This window comes from Schistocerca americana, chromosome 7 (assembly GCF_021461395.2).
Source record: "Schistocerca americana isolate TAMUIC-IGC-003095 chromosome 7, iqSchAmer2.1, whole genome shotgun sequence".
Classification (NCBI taxonomy): Eukaryota; Metazoa; Arthropoda; class Insecta; order Orthoptera; family Acrididae; genus Schistocerca; species Schistocerca americana.
In genome coordinates, this window is record NC_060125.1 from 368,228,823 (window position 1) to 368,247,674 (window position 18,852).

The 18,852-nt window shown below is 43.3% G+C and overlaps 1 protein-coding gene across 1 annotated transcript in view; it reads right to left on the reverse strand.

The window, feature by feature from the left end:
- The window catches only part of LOC124622942 (ankyrin repeat and SAM domain-containing protein 1A-like), a 579,621-nt gene that overhangs the window by 420,091 nt on the left and 140,678 nt on the right, over positions 1 to 18,852 (reverse strand). The window contains exon 2 of the mRNA XM_047148732.1: positions 10,514 to 10,594. Coding sequence (XP_047004688.1) covers positions 10,514 to 10,594 — 81 coding nt within the window. The remainder of the gene's footprint in view (positions 1 to 10,513; positions 10,595 to 18,852) is intronic.

The window sequence follows — 18,852 nt, forward strand, 5'->3', positions numbered from 1 at the left end:
AGGTTACCACCAACGAAACCACTGACAAATTCCAAGATGTGAAATTGCTGAGACTGAAGGCGTCTCAACTGAGGGGGTGCATAACAGCCTGCATGGAGAGTTGGCTGTGACGAAGCTGTGTGCGAGATGGGTGCCGCGATTGCTCAGTCGACCAGAAGTGCATCTGGCACATCTTTTCAACACAATGTCTAGCGATGTTTAATCGAATACGCAATATCTTCTGAACCGATTTGTGACTTTTGATGTAACCTGGGTTGATCATTCAACACGAGTCAAAACAGCAATCAAAACAACTGACAAAGGCTGCTGGAAGTGCAGCTGAGACGCCAAAGACCATTTTGTCGACTGGTAAGGTGATGACTTTTTTTTTAGGAGGCTTCCCAAGGAATAATCCTCACAAATTACTCGGAAAAAGGCACAACCATAACTGGACCCTCTCGTGCTTGATAGTTGGATCGTCTGGAACTTGCACACAAAAAAGTGCTCTTTCACCAGGATAATGCATCACGCCGGCCATTAAGCCATAACAACTGCGAAACTTCATGAACTCTGAAGTGGCTCCTCATTCGCTCTGTTCACCAGACCTAGCCCCAAGTGAGTTCTCCCTGTTTCCTAACTTGAAAATTTGGCTTACTGGAAAGAAATCTCCGTCAAATGAGGAAGTGACAGTTGCAATCAACGCGTATTTTGCAGCGTTAGACAGAATCTATTCTTCCGATGGCATGAAAAGGCTGGAGGATGCCTGGGCCAAGTGTTTAACCCTTAAAGATGCCTATTTCGAGAGTTAAGGGGAGTTGTTTACCAAAGAAAGAGTTTGTTCAAATGTGTGTGAAATCTTAAGGGGCTTAACTGCTAAGGTCATCAGTCCCTAATCTTACACACTACTTAACCTAAATTATCCTAAGGACAAACACACACACCCATGCCCGAGGGAGGTCTCGAACCTCCGCCGGGACCAGCCTCACAGTCCATGACTGCATCGCCTGAGACCGCTCGCCTAATCCCGCGCGGCAAGAAAGAGTTTATCTTGCTTTTTTTATCAGATGTATCAAATCACCCTTGTAAATACCGGTTGTCCGGTCGGGTTGGGCACGCATCGAAGCACCGAATCGTCGATTCTTCAGCCTTCATAGCGTCGGCCTCCGCTGTTCTGCCGTCTACCATCACCCAGACAGGACCACCTTCCAAGGGTATCCAGTCGCCGCCTGATGGAGCGAGGGTCTAACTGAGGCCGTCCCAGCAACCGAGCCACTGAGGACGCTCGTCAGCACCAGTCACTACGAACCAGCCGCCCGGGGTTCGCTTCCTGAACATCTGTGCTCGTCAGTTGCCACGGCCGGCGGTAACCAGCGTCCCACACTCAGTGGGCTGTGCCAGCCGGCCGTGTCAGCCCTGATGCTGATCGGCCACGGCCGGGACCGTTCACCACACAAGGTCGCGTAACGCCTTGGCCACGCCAAGTGTGTTTATACCTGTGCGACTTTCCGTGCGCGCTAGGCGCAAGCAACTGTTGTGCGAAGAGGCAAATCCACCGATACAAAGTCGCGCATGCCTCTGTATTGTGCGCACGGGGGTGCAGTATTCTCCCCACACGTGCCTTTACGTGGGTGTGAAGCAAGCACAACCGCACGACAACTAGCCGCAAGGTGAACAGATGCAAACTCACGCTAAGCACATCAGCACAAGGATCCTTTGACAACGCTTCTTTGCCGGTATCCGAAGGTCAAGGGCCTCCGCCTAATGAGTGCTCGAGTTATACTAAGAACTACTGGTTGTAATAAAGGGATTATATAGCTTCCGAAGAGCTTCTGAGTCACCCCGACCGACCATCCTCCACCATAACATACGAACACCTTCTGTATTGTGGTTTGGGATTTATGAGTAACTGAAAACAGTAAAAGAGATGACGTTTACAACCTAGTGATAGTTCGGGTCTAGTATTACGTAATCGTCATTGGGAAGTACCGAATTATGAGAATATATGTGTGCGGTACATATAAAATTATAAAAACGACATCTCGTCTCGTACATCAGGTGAAGTGAAGTGCTTTCTCTCAGTCATGCCAGAGAGGATATTCTGACCAATCAACCATTCGTGCACAACAGGTTTCCTTCCATTACGACAGCCAAGTACGACGATAACGAAACTTTAATGCCACTGCGTGAAACACGTTACAAAGTGTCAGGTGAAGATACATAAAACACAGTCGTCTATTCTAATAACACCGAAGAATTTGGCATAACATGACCATCTGGAGAGCGATCATCATGTATATAGTTTTTATTTGTCCGGCAGTACCGATTTTTGAACAGAATTATCGGTTTCGGCTATGCAATAGCCATCTTCGGACTCTAGAACAGTACTAAAAGAATACAATACTAAGTAATACACTGAGAAATTAAAAACACATGATAGAAACTACAACAAAAACAAGATATACCTTTCATTCCGCTGCACGCCTACATGTCATAAAACGTAAAATAACACGTGCCAAAATTGCATGTATGCTTCAACCAGTCATATATAGGATGCAACGCCATCCTAGAGGTCGTTGAAGTATGCGTAACGTACAAATAAATACAAAAACTAACAAAAAGGAAGTTTATTTAAAAGTCCAGTTCTTTAAAATATTTTCAGTTGTAACAAGAAAGCAATTTTTTTTAATGTATTCGTCTTCTGATAGTTTAAACTTGTTACAATTTAACAAAATATTCAAAAAATAAAAAGTGGTTACAGAATTCATTCCAAAATTTAGTGAGGGCTCTAAGATCAGTCTTGTAAAGGAAGAAGACGGAATGAACTTCGAGAACATGCATATGTCCGGTTTCTTACACTCCAGTTTGTATTTTGATTACGACAGTATGTAATAAAAATGAATATGAAATGGGAAAGGATGTAGAGTAACGGAAAGACGTAAATTACAAAACTGTTTCAACAAGATAACAGATGGCATATTTTGCAGTGGGAGAGTGTAGCGAAGCGCCAGCGGTCGTCGCTACGACGGCGCAGGTTATTCATAGTTGCATGTTACTTTCTCTTGGGTACAGCTCCTGTTTTAAGACTGGAGGTATCAGACGTTTCTGCAAAGAACTTTTAAGTAAACTACCTTTTAATTACTTCATATATTTATTTGTACGATAGGCATGCATCAACGTCTTTTATGATCATTTTGCATCCTATGGATGACTGGTTGAAGACTGCATGACAGTTTTGATGCGTGTTGTTGCACATGTTATGACTTGTTCCAGTGCCGCAGAATGAGAGGTATATTGCGTTTTTGTTATACCTTTGTCATTTATTTCTAATCTCTTAATGTAGTATTTAGTAATGCACTTTCTTTTACTTATATTCTAGAGTCTGGAGATGGTTATTGCACAGCCGAAACTGGTCGTTCTATTCAAGAAGCGATCGGTTAAGACATTAAAATAAAAACTAGCAACACCAGTGTGGGCCTCAAAACGCCGATCGACTTCCAGCATATACGAGTGTCTTAACACAACGTCGATGTTCCCTTTAATATCATAAAACATTGCACTGTTATATGCTGAATTCTGAGCTCAAATTAACCAACTGAAAAGAATGACGAAAACGGAAAAGGTGAAAGACAAGCTACACGAATTCTTACTTTTGTGTGATGTGTGAAGTTTTTCGGCGCGATTAATTAATAATGTGATTCCGGTTGTTCTGCCGAATTATTGTTTCCACTTTATGAATATTATTTCGGAGACCAACACATCCGTCGTCTTCAGGAGCTGCGAGTTTTGCCGTTACGTGTACTCGCTGGCTGGACTGGTTGGAGTGGAGCGCAGTGCTGCGCTTTGCTGAGGTGGTATTTATGTTTGGAGAAGTTTTTCGGCGGTAGTTCTGTAGTTTTTCAGGGTTCAGACATGATACGGTTGTCTCTTAGCCAGTTTCAGTGCTGTCTTAAGTGTTACTGACCTTGTTCACTGGTTGCCGTACTTAGAACTATTCACAGAACACGAATCGCGAATAATAGTAATGAAGCAGAGCAGTCCATTCAGTGATTTTTACCATTGGCTTGGAAAGCTGCTATAACTGGGATGTGTCTCAAACATGAATAAATGCAAGTTTAAGCTTTAATATTTAAGTGTATACCATCTCACTGGTGGTTTCTCAAATCAGCCATCTCATACGCAGACTAGTTGTCAGTAGAGCGCCGGCCGGGGTTGCCGAGCGGTTCTATGCGCTTCGGTCTGGAACGACCGTTACGGCCGCAGGTTCGAATCCTGCCTCGTGCTTGAATGTGTGTGATGTCCTTAGGTTAGTTGGGTTTAAGTAGTTGTGAGTTCTAGGGGACTGATGAGCTCAGATGTTAAGTCCCATAGTGCACAGAGCCATTTGAACCATGTGTCAGTGGAGTATCTGTACACACAGCTGACCACAGTCCAGTATGTTCCAAGTGAACAAGTGTCTAGCCTCCCCCTAAACAACGAAGAACAACCGAAGAATCACGAGGGACTGGAGGCCAACATATTTGGAATCTATCTTGGGTAAGCACAAGCATCATGTTTAATGTGTCGTTTGGGGCTTGGGAGCAGTTTTAGCAGTAATAAGGGGAGAAACATCGTACGTTAGGGAACGTAGAAAAATGCAAGACGTTCGAAATTCTCAGGAAAACAGGCTTAATCTATCGGACACTGAAACAAGATGAAACTACACTCCTGGAAATTGAAATAAGAACACCGTGAATTCATTGTCCCAGGAAGGGGAAACTTTATTGACTCATTCCTGGGGTCAGATACATCACATGATCACACTGACAGAACCACAGGCACATAGACACAGGCAACAGAGCATGCACAATGTCGGCACTAGTACAGTGTATGTCCACCTTTCGCAGCAATGCAGGCTGCTATTCTCCCATGGAGACGATCGTAGAGATGCTGGATGTAGTCCTGTGGAACGGCTTGCCATGCCATTTCCACCTGGCGCCTCAGTTGGACCAGCGTTCGTGCTGGACGTGCAGACCGCGTGAGACGACGCTTCATCCACTCCCAAACATGCTCAATGGGGGACAGATCCGGAGATCTTGCTGGCCAGGGTAGTTGACTTACAACTTCTAGAGCACGTTGGGTGGCACGGGATACATGCGGATGTGCATTGTCCTGTTGGAACAGCAAGTTCCCTTGCCGGTCTAGGAATGGTAGAACGATGGGTTCGATGACGGTTTGGATGTACCGTGCACTATTCAGTGTCCCCTCGACGATCACCAGTGGTGTACGGCCAGTGTAGGAGATCGCTCCCCACACCATGATGCCGGGTGTTGGCCCTGTGTGCCTCGGTCGTATGCAGTCCTGATTGTGGCGCTCACCTGCACGGCGCCAAACACGCATACGACCATCATTGGCACCAAGGCAGAAGCGACTCTCATCGCTGAAGACGACACGTCTCCATTCGTCCCTCCATTCACGCCTGTCGCGACACCACTGGAGGCGGGCTGCACGATGTTGGGGCGTGAGCGGAAGCGGCCTAACGGTGTGCGGGACCGTAGCCCAGCTTCATGGAGACGGTTGAGAATGGTCCTCGCCGATACCCCAGGAGCAACAATGTCCCTAATTTGCTGGGAAGTGGCGGTGCGGTCCCCTACGGCACTGCGTAGGATCCTACGGTCTTGGCGTGCATCCGTGCGTCGCTGCGGTCCGGTCCCAGATCGACGGGCACGTGCACCTTCCGCCGACCACTGGCGACAACATTGATGTACTGTGGAGACCTCACGCCCCACGTGTTGAGCAATTCGGCGGTACGTCCACCCGGCCTCCCCCATGCCCACTATACGCCCTCGCTCAAAGTCCGTCAACTGCACATACGGTTCACGTCCACGCTGTCGCGGCATGCTACCAGTGTTAAAGACTGCGATGGAGCTCCGTATGCCACGGCAAACTGGCTGACACTGACGGCGGCGGTGCACAAATGCTGCGCAGCTAGCGCCATTCGACGGCCAACACCGCGGTTCCTGGTGTGTCCGCTGTGCCGTGCGTGTGATCATTGCTTGTACAGCCCTCTCGCAGTGTCCGGAGCAAGTATGGTGGGTCTGACACACCGGTGTCAATGTGTTCTTTTTTCCATTTCCAGGAGTGTATTATGATTAGAAATGGTACAAGACAGGAATGTAGTCTTCGCCCCTACTGTTCAATTTATACAACGAAGAAGCAATGGCAGAAATAATAATAATAATAATAATAATAATAATAATAATAATAATAAAAAAGGATCAGCAGTGGGACTAAAGTTCATGGTGAATGAGTATCCCCACATACATAAAGTGAACTCCCCTCCTCGCCTCCGCCGGTTTATCTGCAGCAGCATAATTTCAGTAACTGCTGAAGGGATTTTGATCCGGTTTTGACTCATGGACACACCAATTCAAGAGGAAGGCTTCTGTATAAAATTTACAAATAGTTCGTACAAATTGTCTGGATTATGACGACTTGAAGTTTACTTGTGAAAGTGACGCCATTGCCACCAAGCGAGAGGGGTACAGTTATCTGAGAGAGCGGAAACAATTTGCATCTATTATTGCGGTCTAGCGGTAAAGCGTTTGGCCAGAAACCGAGACGTTGCACGATCGAATATCCGCTGCGTCACTTCTTTTCTCACTGCCTTTTAACCTAGCATTCACTTCTCCATCGTCTGGAGATTCGACGTAAGCGAAATGTGGTTCGGATTCCATGTTACACTGTGGCCCTTTTTTCCGGTTGGATAACTGGTTAAGGACATGCAAGTAGCCTAAGTTCATTGCATAAAAAACATAACAAGCGAATCCAAAACCGGTGGTTTTCAATTATTTACGCATATAGTAAAACGCAGTATGGGATGCAGATTTAAATGATAGTTGACTCGACACCCTAGCTGCAAATAGGCGTTGATATACATCGTTGGGGCCATGTTGAAAATGTGTGCCACAACCGAAACTCGAACCTGGGATCTCCTGCTTACATGGCAGACGCTCTATCCATCTGTGTGGACATTAAGTTGGGAATGTGGGTCTCACGGGGAGCGTGCAAGGGATAAATCCCTGCTGTCGCTCTATCCTCTGTGCCCTCGGTGGCTCGGATAGAGCATCTGCCATTAAGCAGCAGATCTCAGGTTCGAGTCCCGGTTGGGGCACACAATTTCATCATGTCCCCACTGATGTATATCAACGCCTGTTTGCAGCTAGGGTGTCGATTTAATTATCATTTCATTCTAGAGAAGCTGCACGGTCATCAATGGTATCCGTTCTTTCGGGAACAGATACTACCTTCATATATAGGATGCAGATTTGCTTTACTTCGTTTATATAAAGAAAGTTTAACAGCAGCTTAGCATATGACTCAACGTTCAGCTTTGTGCTTTCTTTGAATCAAACTTACATGTGGACACACGAATCTTAGCACGGCAAAGAAGTCTGCCATAAAAAGTCCACAACAAACAACTGCGGGAATGAGTCTCAACGACGCATCACAATGCGTACTAAGCTTCACAAGAAATCTGCCACAAAGTGCCCACACAAAGAATTGCGGCAATGAGTCTCAACAATGCATCACAGTGCGTACTTAGCTTCACAAGAGAACTGCTGAAACACGGCCTCCGACACCTACTACTGAATCAATCACACACGCTTACGTTCACGATTCGCATACAATATTGAAGTTTTCTGTAAACATATTACTTACATCCCATCATTTCACGAGATGCCACTCGGAAAACCAGTTTAATATGGAACACACAACGTTCATGCCTCCAAACAACTTTCCTGCCGTGCTTCTTACATAGCGTAAGTTATACGAAGGTGATGACATAGTATTCACTTACTCAACGTTCTCTCCGAATAATTTTATTCGTGCACCGCAGACAAAATACGCTAAGCCAGTCAAGTCGTCTGGCAGCACATACTTAATGCTATACGTGCGAAACTGTGCCGGGTCGCTAGTCAAGGATAACATTCGTTGATGTCAAATGAGGGGAAATTACATTACTTGTTGAACTGAATGCACAGTCTGATGAACACACACTGTGGACTGAAAGTAAACCGAAGAAGGATGAAAATAATGAGGAGCAGTAGAAACTATAAACTTCTCAAAATTAGGGACTACGAGTTAGACGAAGTGAAGGAATTCCGCTATTTTTGAAGCCAAATAACACATGACGGACAAAGCAAGGAGGAAATAAAAAGCAGACTAGTAAAGGCAAAGAAAGCATTCCTCATCAACGGAAGTCTACTAGTATCAAGCGTCGGCCTTAAATTGAAGAAGAAAAGTTTTCAATTGCACTCTTGGAAAAACATTGTATGGGAATGAATCATGAACTGTGAGAAAACTGAAAAAGAAAAGGATCGAGGATATGAGGTGCTAAAAATTTTGTTGACTCATAAAATAAGGAATGAAGATGTACTCTATAAAATTGGTTAGGAAAGGAAGATGCCGAAAGCGTTCATAAGAAGAACGGACAGTATGATAGGACATGTATTAAGACATAAGACAATAATTTGTACATGAGGGAGCTGTAACGGAATGCTACTGTAAAGGAAGGGAGATATGGGGACATACCCACCACATAATTCAGCATGTTGGTGCAAATATTACCCTGGGGTGAAGAGATTGGCACAGGATCGGATCAAACCAGCCACAAAGCTGATGCCACCCTCCCCCCCCCTCCCCCCCAAAAAAAGGCTTATGCAGTATGTGTTCGGAAAGACGCTGGTTGAGCCAGGTAGGTTCCGGAAACGTATGGTCGAACGCAATAGCAAATTTACTTTGGTTTTGAACTATAAAACCAGTAAACTGGCCTTGGATCGCTGTTTTTAACTGATTTTTCCATAGCAACTATCTGCGCAACTAATTAGCCAACTGTATTGTTACCCTACGACTTATCTTAGAAGCTAGATCAAGAAAAGGCAAGCCTACGTTCCTAGCATTTGTTGACTTCGAGAAAGCTTTTGACAATGGTGACTGGAATACTCTCTTTCAAATTCTGAAGGTGGCAGGGGTAAAATACAGGGAGCGAAAAGCTATTTACAATTTGTACAGAAACCAGATGGCAATTATAAGAGTCGAGGGGCATGAGAGGGAAGCAGTGATTGGGAAGGTAGTGAGACAGGGTTGTAGCCTCTCCCCGGTGTTATTCAGTCTGTATATTGAGCAAGCTGTGAAGGAAACAAAAGAAAAATTCGGAGTAGGTATTAAAATCCATGGAGAAGAAATAAAAACTTTCAGGTTCGCCGATGACATTGTAATTCTGTCAGACACAGCAAAGGACTTGGAAGAGTTGAACGGAATGGAAAAAAAATGGCTCTGAGCACTATGGGACTTAACATCTTAGGTCATCAGTCCCCTAGAACTTAGAACCACTTAAACCTAACCAACCTAAGGACATCACACAACACCCAGCCATCACGAGGCAGAGAAAATCCCCGACCCCGCCGGGAATCGAACCCGGGAACCCGGGCGTGGGAAGCGAGAACGCTACCGCACGACCACGAGATGCGGGCTGAACGGAATGGATAGTGTCTTGAAAGGAGGATATAAGATTAACATCAACAAAAGAAAAACAAGGATAACGGAATGTAGTCGAATTAAGTCAGGTGATGCTGAGGGAATTAGATCAGGAAATGAGACACTTAAAGTAGTAAAGGAGTTTTGCTATTTGGGGAGCAAAATAATCATGATGGTCGAAGTAGAGAGGATATAAAATGTAGACTGGCAATGGCAAGCAAAGCATTTCTGAAGAAGAGAAATTTGTTAACATCGAGTATAGGTTTAAGTGTCAGGAAGTCGTTTCTGAAAGTATTTGTATGGAGTGTAGCCATGTATGGAAGTGAAACATGGATGATAAATAGTTTGGACAAGAAGAGAATAGAAGCTTTTGAAATGTGGTGCTACAGAAGAATGCTGAAGATCAGATGGGTAGATCACATAACTAATGAGGAAGTATTGAATAGGATTGGGGAGAAGAGAAGTTTGTGGCACAACTTGACAAAAAGAAAGGACCGGTTAGTAGGACATGTTCTGAGGCATCAAGGGATCACTAGTTTAGTATTGGAGGGCAGCGTGGAGGGTAAAAATCGTAGAGGGAGACCAAGAGATGAATACACTAAGCAGATTCAGAAGAATCTAGGTTGCAGTAGGTACTGGGAGATGAAGAAGCTTGCACAGGATAGAGTAGCATGGAGAGCTGCATCAAACCAGTCTCAGGACTGAAGACCACAACAACAACAACAACAACAACAACATTGTTATTCACACACAACTATTTGATATGTTTACAGAGAGGTTTCGATACATCGCTCTTATAATTTTTGATTACATATAGTCATTTCAGGTAATACAAACGTGTAAACTATATAATTTTTTCTTGAACAAGAGATACAACAGTCTTGTGTTGAAGACGCTAATAATTGCCAACTGTCTGGCCCTCGTAATGAATTTCATGAGGGTTCATCATTAGAACGCTGTTATTTAACACCGAGAAGCAGCCGCGCGGGAGAAGAGAGCAGTACAGCACGTGACGTACCTGTGTCCGTTGAGGGCGGCGTGGTGCAACGCCGAGTAACCGCTGGCATCCTGTACGTTGGCGCCTGGCCCCCTCCGCAGGCTGTAACACAACGGATAACAAGCTGTCAGAACCATGAATTCGTCTACGAACCGAGAAATATACTGACGGGAAAAAAACCGCAACACCAAAAAGTAATTTACGTAGAAAATGAAATTACGGGAATACAACTGTCTAGATAAGATAATTAATTGATTAACACTGTAGGATCACAGGTTAATGTATGCGCGACATAAGCCGTTGCAAATGTGAAATGTTGGTACATGAACATTCTAGCGGCTAAATCTTTATTGAATGCAAGCATGTAAACGTGTATGTATCACGTTGTACAAGTGCTGGATGTCTGTCTGTGGGATGGAGTTCCATGCCTGTTGCACTTGATCGGTCAATACAACGACGGTTAAAGCTGGTTGTAGATTACGTTGGAGTTGTCGTCCGATGATATGTCATATGTACTCGATTGGAGTCAGATTTGGTGATGCAGCACGCCAAAGCAACATGTCGACACTCTGGAGAGCATGTTGGGTTACAACAGCGGTTTGTGGGCGAGGCTTATCCTCTTGGAAAATACCCAATGGAATTTTGTTCACAAATGGCAGTACAATTCGAATCACCGGTCTTACGTACAATTTTGCAGTCAGGGTGGTTGGCATACCCACGAAAGTGCTCCTGCTGTCATCCGAAATCGTACTCCAGAACGGGACTCCAAGTGTAGGTCCAGCGTGTCTAGTACCCACACAGGTTGGCTGCAGGTCCTCAACTGGCCTCCTCCTAACCAACATACGACAATCACTGGCACCGAGGCAGTCCAGATTTCATCATAAAACACAAAAGACCTCCACCCTGCCCGTCAATGATCTCTCATTTGACACCATGGTGGTGGTCTGGGGTCAATGGAATGCACGCTACAGGGCTTGTGGCTCGGAGCTGTCGGTGACGTAACCGATTTGTAACAGTTCGTTGTGTCATTATGGTGCCAACTGCTGCTCAAATTGCTGCTGCAGATGCAGTACGATGCGCCAGAGCCGTCTTCCCTGTCGGTAGTGCCGCCATATGGCCGTCAGGACCCTGGTCGTCTTCCGACCGTACCTTTCGGCGACCATCGCTGCAAGCAATTATGTACAGTGGCTACATTCCTGCAAAGTCTTTCTGCAATATCGCAGAAGGAACATTTAGCTTCTCGTAACCCTACTACACGTCCCCATTCAAACTTGATGAGGTGTTGATAATGACGTCTTAATCGCCTTAAAGGCGTTACTGACTAACATCAGCTCACCACGTCCAATCTCAAAGGTATCTGACGCTGACGACCGTTACAACGTGTATTTAAAGCAAACCCGATCTGCATTTCTCATAGCGGCGCTATTAGCGATATTCTTATGCGACTGGTGCGAAGTTCGAGAAATCATAATTTTTCAGATTTAGAAAAATGCATACTGATATTCACTTATGTCACACGAGTTGTTCTTGGTCTTGCTATTTCTTGCATCTGTGTATTTACATCGGGAACTGCGGAATCGCTATGGTACTACATAACGAAATTGTAACAACTCACTTTCTCTGTCTTACCTCCTGGGCGTCAAATCTGATGACAAGTTTTGAAGACATAGCGGAAGGCGGAGAATTCTCTATACTACATTTAGTGGCACATAACAATTTTCTTTTGATATTAGCCACCTGAATACGCTTAAGAAGCTCCTGCACAATTAATTCATTTTATTAATACAGGAAATGAATTTCCTGTATGAAGTTGCAATCACTGCGAATATTCTGTGAATAAAACTTTCTAGGTCGCATATTAAAATTTATTTGTTTATTACGACGTGTCGACTACTACCATTATCAGTTATCAGAAAGCTTACAACGTAAAAGGTTCAGTTTCAGAAGCACTGTTTTTACTAATGACACACAACCTTCGTTTATAACATTTTGATACTTGAGGACAATAGTCGAAACGACGTAATAAGTAAAGAAATTTTGATAAACGATGTAGACCGTTTTATTCACAAAAAAATTTAAATTAGAAGATATAAAAATAATCGAAGGAGGACAACTCTGAAGCAAACCAGTTCGACGACTTGACGTCGAGATGAAAATCCGTCCGCAGCTACTACGCAGTGAACTGTCGCAAACGATGATCTACTAGTCTAAAGCTAACTATTCTACCAGTACTGGAAAGAAGTTACCAAACAAGTTAACTGGTCGCAAAAAGCCACTAATTTCACCAAGGAACAAGAGAATTACGGTACAGCAACCATATAAAAATGAAATTAATAGAAGGAAGCTTTTAGCAATGAAAATGTAATTACGTACACACATGCAGTCGTCCCAACGGCATCAACTATACATCTCTTTCCACACTTTTAGCATAAAATCCACTCGTCGACAAGGGGAAAAAAATGTGCTGAAATGTTTCATTTATCAACGTTAATTAACTTTTATTTTTTCGACAGGAAATTAACCCTTTTAATCTGAATGGTCTGCGTATACGTCCTTGCAAGAAGTACGTAAAAATGTGAGTCTTGTTTCTTTAACACTTTTCGCGCTTCGCTGCAACCAGCAGCGCCACTGATTCCGTTCGTGAGAACTGTGGTATATGTGCAGCTTGCGCTCACATACACAAACTTTTACTTTGATTAAATTCAAACACAAAACGGAACTATGCCAGACCATAACGATCGTTACCGCAAGCTGCCTTTTCAAAGTGACTTTAACGATGTTTTTACCAGCACTAAAAAGTCTTTGTTAGAATTTTAATTTCTTGAACATAGGTACGATCAGATACATTTCCAATAAATCACTGCTTAAGTGTGGATTATTCAAGTTTCTGGTACTTTGCAACATTATTATTATTATTGCTCCATCAGAGTAAAACATCACACGTGTGGCTAATCCAATTACTAAGATGGGGCCGTCTCACTACGCTGTACAACTGCACACCGCCTTGATGTTCCCTTTGCAGTCGTGCAAGTGCTGCGTCATTTAGTCGTTTAGCTTGTGGAATGCCTGGTTTGTAACAGCCGATTCGCAGGGCTTTATTTGCTCTTGTTGAAGAACACACAGATGCTCCCACAACCACTGCAGTGACAGCAACTCCAAAACTAAAAATCATTATTTCTTCTACATTAATTTCGCTGATTATGCTGGCATTGTCAACAGACACACAAAGAAAACGCCGCACTACGCAGTATCACCATTTTACATTCACTGCACTGTCGGAGTTTTCTGACATCTGGTCACTCGGCAATTCTGTAGCTGAATTAGTAGGTCAATGGTCTGGTTAGAAGCAAACGAAGTCCATTATTAGACTGCTGAGAAGAAGAGATAATTCGACCCATACTTGTCAATGGTTACAGACTGAAACCACACTATCTTGTGTAGTATGAAAGTTGACCCTTAGTAATGACTTGCTGCACACAAAGCTTTGTTTTGAAAATATACCCAACATTTAGTATCGATAAAAGGACTGACGTTCTCTCAACTGAACGATTAGAGAAAAACAGCTTACAGACAGCAGTGCAAAAATGAAACATGGGCTACAGCGGTAATCTTAATGCCATGGAAGTTGGGAAATATGTGCTATTCAACACACAGCACTGAAGGTCGCATTCAGAGTTCAGCAGTAAATGTCACTGTTCCACTGTACCACCACTGGTAAACTCGGTAGTTGTAAAGAAAGTGGTTTCGCATAGCAGCCACTGGTAAACAAATGGTTAGAGAAACACGGTGCGCGGACCAATTAATATTAGTAATATTGACACAAGAGTGGACCTTGTGTACCTGACCGTGTTCCAAGCAGCTGATGTGGTCCACACACATCACTTTACCCTGTGCTTTCTTGTTCATCGTCTGTGTGAAAAATTAGTTTATACGAGCGGAACAACACGGCGTTCGAACGTAATTGTACCTTTGTCACATTCTGTTGTAGGGCCATAACTTTAGGTGCAGTGCCGTTAAAAAGCTTTAGTGACACCATATTTGTGGACAGGTGACGATGTCAAGTCTAAACCCTGCTAATTAGCAATTTTACAGTGTAAAAGACTACAAACTTCTTGAAGCTTTGAGTTTTGATTGGTACATTCCAAGGTAAGGTCGGGTTTCATATGTGTCATAAAATAAAATGAAGTTTTCGCATATCTTAAAGTAATTGTATCTACGCAGTAAAATGTTATGGCAGGATACATGTAGTTAGCGACTGTACATAAATGGACGTGTTTCACTGAACAGGTAGATATGTAACTGGTTCCCAGATACATATGATGATAGAATGAGTATTCCGAAATCGGCCATTAATGAATAATAAACATAAATATGAACAACCTCAAGTAGTCTGTAATTTGAAACTTCCTGGCAGATTAAAACTGTGTGCCGGACCGAGACTCGAACTCGGGACCTTTGCCTTTCGCGGACAAGTGCTCTAGCATCAGGTTCGCAGAAGAGCTTCTGTGAAGTTTGGAAACTAGGAGACGAGGTACTGGCAGAATTGAAGTTGTGAGGACGGGTCGTGAGTCGTGCTTGGGTAGCTCAGATGGTAGAGCACTTGCCCGCGAAAGGCACAGGTCCCGAGTTCGAGTCTCGGTCCGGCACACAGTTTTAATCTGCCAGGAAGTTTCATATCAGCGCACACTCCGCTATAGGGTGAAAATTTCTTTCTGGAATCTGTAATTTCTTTACAATATAATTCATTGCCGCTACATGTCTAAGAGACGAAGAGGTTAAGAGCTATTCAGTAATTTTCATATTATACTGTCAACGTTGGTCAAAAAAACAGTTGATCTTCTTATTGGCTCCTTTCAGTGATTTCCACTAGATTAAACTGCATTTATTCTTTCTCTGTTTTCCCATTAAGAATATGTGTCGAATGAAAATATACTTGCTGATGGTGCCAAACGCAAGTATGGGACAAACGAGAATACGTAAATAAAGAGTAACACTTTCTCCTTCTGTGCACACACATTCGGTGATGACACAATGTTTCGTGAGAAGAAAATGAAATGTGTGTGCGCGTGTTCGTGACAACAGTGTCGGCAAAAAAGCACGGCGGGTAAATAGTTGCCTACAGAACACAGTCAGTTGGTATTGCGCAGCATACAGCTTTGAAATTTTTCTTTCGTCTGCAGAAATCGGACGTGGACAGTATTTAATATTGAATTAGGTGTACGGTAAAGACATTCTTCTACAGTAAACCAGAGTTCCAATAGTTCTGATTCATCAACCATCAACTACAAAAGGCGGCGCTGACATCACTAAAGTGAAAATCATCACGTTTAACACAGTGCCGCTATTATAAGCGCAGAAAGAAGGGACGGTGTTTTAATGAAACATTTCAGAAGTGACACACAAACAAAGTCAACTTCGTACAGGACCCGAGGGCTGATTACAAAACAATCTCATCTCTTCGTATCCTCCGATTTTTATTTCACGACTAAAAGAATGATTTTCAATTTTTTTCCACTGGCTGCGTGGACAACATGCTTCCGGAAAGTCTAAAATGTTTCTATGCATCCGTAAATTAGTGACCAGATTCGTGTTTCTGCGACTGGAATGTGGTCGACATTATAACGATCGCAGCTAGCTGACAATCTTCGTACTTCGAAACAGCCTAGGACACTAAATAGAGAAGTAATGTTATATACTTTTTTATTAAAGTTGTATCAACATTTTTTTTTCAGATCATTAAAATGCGAAAACCAAGAAGAAATCTGAACCATCTTTGATTCGCACATCACATTACACTATTACATTCTAGCGTAAACTAGCAATATTGCACGGAAGAATTCAATACAGAAGGTTTGAAAATAGACCTGTAAATTACCTATAACAAAACAAAAATAATGTATAACCAGTATACCGACAATAAAACAGTACAATTTAACAATGAAGTCATCGCCTAAGTTCATTGGATTTGTTTTTGGGTCACTTGAAGACAAAGACTAAATGGGCTGCAAAAGACATAAAACGACGAATAAAACTTACTTCGAAAGCTTATGGTATACTAAATAGGTTTTTCAAAACTACGCTTCCTACATCTCTGAAAAATAAAGTTAAAAATCAATGTGTATTACCAAAAAAGGCTTAAGCGAACAATGGAGAAATGTATGTTTTCAATTGCTGGCAGAGACAGGAAAAACAACAATGAATCAGGCAACAGACTGGAGAAGAATACGTAATTCAGACCATAGCAAAAACGAAATGGTAGTGGATGGGACACGGAGAAAACGAACAGATGGCAAATGAATCAAGATATTTCAATGCTGAGTTTGAAGAGGGAGGAAAAGACCGCGGCGATGACCAAATGAAAGGTGGTTAGTCAACATTGGAAAACATGCATAGTACAATGGAAGCAAATGGCTGAATACTAAATCCATTAAACTACACGAAGCCTTTATCAAACAGTGGGCGTCAAAAGGTTAAAGATTCAGGTTCTCGGCCCCTCGATCTCCTGATCTGACTCCACTGTGCTTCAGTGCATCGAGGTTTATCAAGCACATTGTTTCCACACCAAGGGTTCGAGATTTGGTAGATGTTAAGTTCAAACGTCTTTAATGTTCGAAACATGGTGTCCGGGCTAGAGGTGCACATAAAGAAATCCTGATAACGAAAGAACGTCATTTTATTGTGTTGGGTAAATACGCAGTTATGGAGACATTCTCCAAGGTGTTATTTTCATTAACAGCACTGACTTGCATGAAGCATGCGAGACAGTCACAGAGCTGACCTGCCTCGACATGTTGACGAACTATGCAGTTCCACACGTGCCTCCCGACGTCATTTCGCAGCAGGATGGTGCCCCTTTCTCACTCTCCCCCCCCCCCCCCCTCTCTTTATCATTGGGAGGCTGCCACATTTCTCCATAAGATGTTTCCTGAGCGTTTGACCGGAAGGGAGGCTTCAATGCCTGGCCTATCCACTCTCTCGATATGACTCCGCTGGATTTCAGTGCAGCTTGGTTTATCAGGGCCATTGTTCACAGAACAAAGGTTCGAGATCTGATAGATTTGATACAAAGGATCTAGGGCTGCAGTAGAGGCTTATGAACATGTGGCGAGAAGTTGAGCACCATTTCGAAACCTGTAGAGCTATCCAAATTGAACTGTACCAATATACATAAAACTGTCTGAGCTTTGTTGAACAAAGAAACTTTTAAGGTTTATAAGGCCTGAAATAAAAACAAATAGAACTGTACGCCTCTAGCCAGCATACACTGTACTGTGAATTCCGACTGAATCTGAAGTTCCTCAAGAGACAGGCACAATCTTGAGATCCGGTGCTGAATTCAATGTACGCAACGGAATTACTGACACTTCAATTTATTGGCTGTAACAATGAATCTGAAGGTGAGGGACTGACATAATATTTATCATTTAACGGAACTTGTTGTGATAATTAACTCAAGATTTAAGTAGCACTATGATTTTTTATAAAAGAAACGTGAATTATAATGCAACATAACACAGTTAAGTGGATAAAAACTTTACAAAGATGTACCTCACCATAAGAACTGAAAACTAAAGCTCTGAGTTGGCAAATATACTAAAGGAGGTGGAGTTGCATAAAATCTCAGATCTAATTATGTGATATAGGTTAAGTAACCCGACTAAGACGATCACAGCGACTTTTTGTGAGGCACCAACACTCAAGGATCTTAAAGATCTAAGGAAACGCTGACTTTTCCGCAAAGGGTCACTTGGAACGTCAGAGGGAGTTCCACTGCTTTATGCATTTCGAACGCGCAAGCATATGCGTCCCCAAAAGACGCTCGAGTATAGTGACGCCAGTAGTAGTTACTGTGTTTCGTTGTCTGGGGTATTGGCGTCGTGAGTTCCCTCGCTAGCCCCCCCCCCCCCCCCCCCCCCCCCCACATATACACACACACTTCCAAACAGTAAGAAGTCACTTACGAACAATGATGCCTTCCCTGGCGCACACACCCCACTCGACAGATAAGTCACTGGGTAATTACAATCTACTGTTGCCTGTAGCGCAGCATATAATGACATTACTACGTAAGATTACATATTTCATTTTAGTAAATGAACTAACTTCGTGTGCAGCGTTGGCAAGTGCTCTCACCTTTGGATGGATTTTCTCAATCAGGAATGGATTCCATTTTGCCATGGGCTCTTTTTTCTAAACTATCTGCCACCAGCTCGAGTCTCTAAACATCGCACTACAAGCCATTTGTCACTCTTGACAGCCGTTTCGCAGATGAAGCTTTTCCGCGCCAAAAAATTATCCAGATGAGGAATAACGTACATGTCGTTTAGCAAGAACCTGAAACGTTTCGTAACTACCTTGAC